The sequence below is a fragment of the Pinus tabuliformis genome, chromosome 6 (genome assembly GCF_031772625.1).
Source record: "Pinus tabuliformis cultivar Carrire ecotype Pingquan chromosome 6, CPIR1, whole genome shotgun sequence".
Taxonomy (NCBI): Eukaryota; Viridiplantae; Streptophyta; class Pinopsida; order Pinales; family Pinaceae; genus Pinus; species Pinus tabuliformis.
In genome coordinates, this window is record NC_142292.1 from 1,463,843,255 (window position 1) to 1,463,849,640 (window position 6,386).

The 6,386-nt window shown below is 36.6% G+C and overlaps 1 protein-coding gene across 1 annotated transcript; it reads right to left on the reverse strand.

The window, feature by feature from the left end:
* Positions 1-3,652: 3,652 nt before the first annotated feature.
* Positions 3,653-4,812, reverse strand: LOC149264157 (uncharacterized). Its single transcript, XM_089396273.1, has 3 exons — positions 4,680-4,812; positions 4,470-4,599; positions 3,653-4,358 (listed from the first exon to the last, which is right to left on the reverse strand). The coding sequence occupies exons 1-3, from the start codon at positions 4,810-4,812 to the stop codon at positions 3,653-3,655; spliced, it is 969 nt and encodes a 322-aa protein (XP_089252399.1).
* Positions 4,813-6,386: the final 1,574 nt, after the last annotated feature.

The following is a 6,386-nucleotide window of genomic DNA, read 5'->3' on the forward strand; positions in this document are numbered from 1 at the left end:
CATGACAAGTATATATGCATGTGCACATATTCCCCCTACATAGACTCAGATCCCATAAATGGAGTTTTCCATCTCATTAAAATTTGGAAATATTATTAGCTCATAAAATTTGTACCAAACGTTATCTAACTTGATCATAAATTTTCATTCTATTAACTAGGGCTAACCACCATTTTTATGCGTCATATGGGTTTCGATGCTCTTGCAACTAATGAGGGGCCTCTATAGGTGATGGTGATAGAGGAAATTGACATTGGAGTGATTGGGGACCTATGTCATGTCACATTGGTAGTGGTGATAGTCATGGGTTAGTGGTGCCACATGATTTAGATTTGCAATGCTTTTTGTAGCCAAATGCTCATGTTATAAGTTTGTTTACATCCCAGTTCTTTTACTTTAGCTATATCTAATCATTTTATATCTAAACATACTTATTATAACTTATATATTGATTTTTTTGATTATTTTAAGAATTTATCATGAATATTTTTTAAACATTAGAATTTATATAATTTTGTGTTTCTTGATTTACATCATTAGTTTTTTAATAATATAGTTTATCACCGACTAATATACACTCTTAAATAACTATGGAATTTTGAATGTTGTTTAATTTAAATATATTTTTTTTGGAAATTTGATATTTAATTACTAAACATTATTTTTTCTAATAAAAATATAAAACATCTAATAAAATATCATGATTTTTTTCACATAATAATTAAATTACACAACAATTTAAAAAAAAAAACAAAAACCAAACAAACAAACTTTTTTTATATTTAATAAGGATTATGAAAATTTATATAGTTAGAATCAACGTTCCTCATAGGGATTTAAGCATGGTGGCGTCATTAAATTCAGGAGCATTAAAGAATTCCTTTGTTGGGATATCATCTATTTTAAGGTTGTTTAATCTAAAAGAAACTATTCTATTTGTTAATCTTTTGCGACTTGAGGCGTGGTCTCAATTTGCTTGTTAGGAATTATAAGATCTTATCAAAGGAACTTAGACTAGGCTACTTATGAAGTTCCTCTTTAAACCTCTTAAATTCCTCTTCAATAAATTTCGTTTGTATTGAGAAAATCAATAAAGAATTCCTCTTCAATAAATCTGATATGTTTTCTTAATTGAGAAAATCAGTAAAGCGTATGAGGCCTTTAAGAAAAGATGGTTGTTCTAGCTATGGCTTCTTTCCACCAAATTGTTCATGAGGGTTGTAACATGAAAATGAATATATTTCCAAATTTGTTTAATAACAATTTAATTCAATAAATGATTATCTTCTAAGTTGTAAATCACTTCTAAATAGTAGTTTAATTCCAAATGCAGTTAAGAAACATTTTAGACTTTAAACTAAGTTTCTCACAAACATTTAATTCTTCTGGCCTTGCTAATTTTATTTAGCAATATAACTTCTTTCCCTCCCCGTCATACTCATTTCCCTACATTATAAGATAGGAACAATGCTGGATGAAATCATGGCGATGAATCATTTACCGACCCACTACTTTATCTAAAAGTCACTTAGGGGTTTTACACATCTCATAGGTTAGTCCTTGTCTACGCTTCTAATGGCTTCGACCGGACTGTATGATCTGCTAACATAAGATAGGAACAATGAGGAAATCACAGTGATCAATCATTCATGGTCCCACTACTTTATTTGAAAGTCACCTAAGGGTGTTACGCATCTCATATGGTAGTCCTTGTCTACGCTTCTAATGGCTTCCACCGGACCGTATGATATGCTAACACCCACCCTAGAAGCAAGGAGCTATGAAACATGTATGATCCCTTACACTTGGCCTACACCTAGGATTCATTAACCTAATCATAAGGGTAGAGCAGCCCGGATTCATTAAGCTCATAAGGGTATCAGTTAGACAACAAACTCAGGGGTATCAGTTAGACAAAGTGGCATAACCTAGATTATATAGAGTTTTCAGATGGAGGGATACTAAGCCTTCAGATTAAGAGGACTGCTCAATATAAATCTACGGGGTATGGATCTCTAACAAGCTTAGATCCATTCAAATGTCAAAGTCCGGTAATATTACGAGTCACCTCATGAAGATCACTCAGACACAGGATCAACTTGCCCTGAATAGGGAGAGTGTGGAGGAAGTAGAGCTACTGAATAGGGAGAATATGGAGGAAGTAGAGCTTATAAATGTGGTAATGAAAATTTTCTTAAGTCATGGGAACATTTGTCAATACTAGGGAGGAAGTAGAACTCATAAATGTGGTGATGAAATCTGATGAAATCTTAAGTAATGGGAATCATTTGTCAAAGAGATTTGTATTTGGAACACCTTCCAATTTGATAAAAGCTTTGGGATGTTTGCATCTAGAAAGAAATTTATGTGTTCAAAATACATTCTAGTTCCATAAAGGCTTTGAGATAATTGCATCTAAAAGTCTAGCCTATATCAATAATTTATACATATTTTAATTAATTAAATTAATTTTAATTAGTTGTGAGAAATTATCAATTCTATAAATATTATTCCTCATTAAATTGGTATGATTCTTCTAAAATAAAAAATTATTTATTATTTATTTATATATAAAATAGGAAAAATATAAAAATATTTAAATAAGATAAATTGCAATAGCAGTTATATTTATACATGATACAAATTTTATAAACAGGACTATATACACAATTTTCAAACTTACCGCAATCCTAACACTTTACAAATTTACAAACTTGCCACAAACATAGGCATCAAGCTGTAATGTATTATATTTCGAATCACACCGATCGCTTCATCACGAACATCCCATTATCATATTTCCATTGACGTGGATACGAATATTTATATATAGAAGGCCATGACAGCTACTTAGGAAATATTAGAGGAATGGCAATCGAATGACGATTTGTTATCCCAAGTGCACACTTACCATCTGAGCACAGTTTAAAGAAAGCGATCGCCCAAATTACACTTAAAATAGCAAAAATTCGCTCCCTCTTAACATTCAGTCTTTGGAAACATGTTTGAATCCCATAAATAACATAATGAAAGCAATCATACGCACAATTATTCAAAATAGCAACAAATCTCTACCTCGCAGCAATCAGTTCTCTGAACGCATCTCAATCACACATATAGTTACCCAAAATTTCAATAGAGCGTACCCAAAATCTGCAAAGAACACAACCAAAATTCAAACGGATAGCTTCCAAGCAATCAGTTTTGGGAAACATATATCAATCACACTCGGAAAAACAAATATTTGCTCATAACAAATAAACTAGTAGTGAATTGATAAATGAAGTCATTAAATCATCCATACTCGCACTTTATTCACACACACCACTCCAAAGTCAAACTGCATCATATTCATAGAAATTGAATTTCAACATTAAGGGTAGCAGAGGTTCTTAATATCTTCCATACATAAATCTACAGTATATCCAAATTAAACCAACATAGCAGGAGATTTATTCATTACATTTGCTATGACAGAATATCTATATATCATGATTCCTATGGGATCTGTCAACTTTTATTAAAGTTTAAGATCAAGCTTGCCTGTATTTATTTCCTCTTACTCCTCTTTGGTTTCCAACCAGAGTGAGTTCGGCGACTACGGACTTTATTTCTGTATATAATCGAGTTCATGAATCCAATCTAAGTGTTTTCAGCTACCCTCGAAATCTACCATTCCTTGATCATTGCCGAAAGTAAAACTGATAGCGGACTGCATATTTCTTTCATCGGAACATGTGACTTCAAACTGAATCGCCTCCTCGGCCAATGTAGCTGGTTGCAGCGTGTAGAACTCTTCTAGTCCAAAGCCTGTGCAAATCTCGGATGTAGAAGAGATAAGATTATAATCTGAAAACAACAGATCGTTCAAATCAAACATCCTGTCTGTTAAAGTAGCTGCGTCTCCTCCCAAAAGTTCCGAATCTGAGGATGTCCCGCTCTCCACTATAGTCGACATGGAGCAGGTAGAGTTTATACCTTCCTTTGCAATGGACCTAGAATCATCGTGTCCGATCGGATCAGTCACAGGTAGGCCGGACAACGGCTTGGAGAAATTCTTTGTTGCTTTAATATTAGACGATTTAAAGCCATGCTGTGAAATATGATTACTGCATTCATAACCGTTGAAGCCGTTGGATATTACCATTTCAGTTTCACTCATCGCTGTTGTTTTCATGACGGGGATTTTTACTAACACATGATTCTCTACGAGAGCAGGAGATTTTGATCTTATCTTCAGATTCTCTGTAGTCGAAGATTGGTTTATTAACGACAGCTTCTTGCTGATGTGAGTCTTCCAGTAGTTCTTGATTTCGTTGTCTGTTCTCTCAGGTAGTCGTCCTGCAATCAGCGACCACCTGCATCGATTGTAACATGCGTCACACTTTGCAAACGGTTCAAAATTTTTAGACACCCCGACATGGTAGTCCAATGAATAAATAAATGATGTTCAGTCATTCTCCGCATACCGATGGCCAAGGAGGCGATGCATCCGTATAATAAGCTCCTCCTCATCGGGGGAAATGTTTCCGCGTTTGATGCCGGGACGAAGATAATTCAACCAGCGTAATCTACAACTCTTTCCACTCCGATTAAGACCTAGGAAACAAAATCAGTCCGCTTATTTAGCATTTCATTCAAATTTACTTCAGCAATAATAGAGATTCTCTGAGATTCACCTGCTTTTTGGGGTAGATTTGTCCATCCACCATCGCCATGAATTCTAACGTAGTCGGAAAGAATCATATCCTCCTTTGCACTCCAGGCCCCGCGGTTGAGCCCTTCTTTCCAGCAGCTAGGAGACCTTCCCATTATTGAAATTCTTCCTCAATAGTTCCACATTCGATAATCTCCACTGCTTGGAAGAGACACACGGTATTAGCATCGTCTCTTCTGTTTGGCAGGGCCGTCCAATATATATAGTGCAATTAGATTCTCCTTGCTAAAAGAAGGTGGCTGTTGGCCAGCGATAAGGAGTTGCGAACTGAAATATGACTAGGGATGGTGATTAGCAAACAGTGGAGATCAAAAACAAAAAATCACAGTATTACGAGATTAGGTACTGGAAAGCAACTGTTGGAGCCAAATAATTGAACTGCGGTAGTGATGGGGCCAGCCCACGTGATACGCCTCCAACGTTATTCTGATGCGGGAGTACAGTGCAATTAATAATTAAACAGAGATTTTTATCTATACAAATCGATTAACCGGCGCTAATGATGGGTCTTGTGATTGGTACGCTGGTCTCCGGTTGTTTGACCACTGTCCCTCCTTGGGATTCCCGGAGCCCGCCTTGGTATAGGCGTTCTCAAACTCGCCCCCAAGTCGTTCACTCTTTCATTCTCCCGGTTCTCTGAGCTATGCGCTCTTGGCGGTTCTTCCCGGTTTGGATGTGGATTTTGGTGGTTTCGTTCCCCTGGTTCAGGGTTCGACCTGGAAATTTATCCCACTCGGCAAGGGTTATATCAACCTGGTAGGTTCGGCTCTTTTCCTATTTATGCCAAGTTTCTGTTGTTGTTATGTGATGGTAATTAGTTATTGTGTCTCTGCGCTCCTTTCTACTTGGTATGCAGTTCTGGTGCCTGTGCTTCCCATAGTTGTTGCAGTCGTTTCCAAGCTCGATTTTCCACGGGCCTCGCAGAATTACGCTGTCAAATTTCTTCGGTTTCTCCGCCACTCTCAGTGTAAGTCCCCCTGTTCGATGTGTTTGTTCCTTTTTTCTCAGTTGCCGAACGTTTTGGCTCCTCGTGAGCAGGGGAACCAGGTGGAGTTGTTACGGCCGCGGCTTGCCCTCGTCAAGTAAACAAACCAACTGTGATTTATTTACTTTATTAAGTTTTCGAGTCCTCTTTTCTTGGTATTGTCGGCACTTATTCCGTTCGCTGTTTGTTGTTGCCGGTATGGCCGCTCGAGGGTTTCGACGTCAGGGAATTTGTCTACTCCAATTGGACACGAGTAGTGTCGTTCTCTGTTTGCTAGTTGTTTTTGTTCGGCTTCATGCTATGACTATTAGGGTCTGTGTATTTATGTTTTACGAGTCACTGTCTGTACACAGTTTCGCGCTGTAGATTGACACTACTGTTTGGTTATTGTAATGTAATGGGTCAAGGGTTACTGTATCTGGTTCCAGCTTGACATAAGTATGGGTAATATATTTATGGAATGGGTTCTTTCTCTTTTGTTTTGAATAGAATATATATATATATATATATATAAAACCAGAATGCTATCTTCTGGTTTATATTGATTCAATTATGAAGCTATATGAACTATAGATTCGCATATCTGGCAATTTTAGAATCTAATTGATTGCCTTTGCTCGTTAATTCCGACTTCTTGGCTTTCGGTTATATATGTGGTCTCGAAGTCTGTTTGTTTGGTCTTCC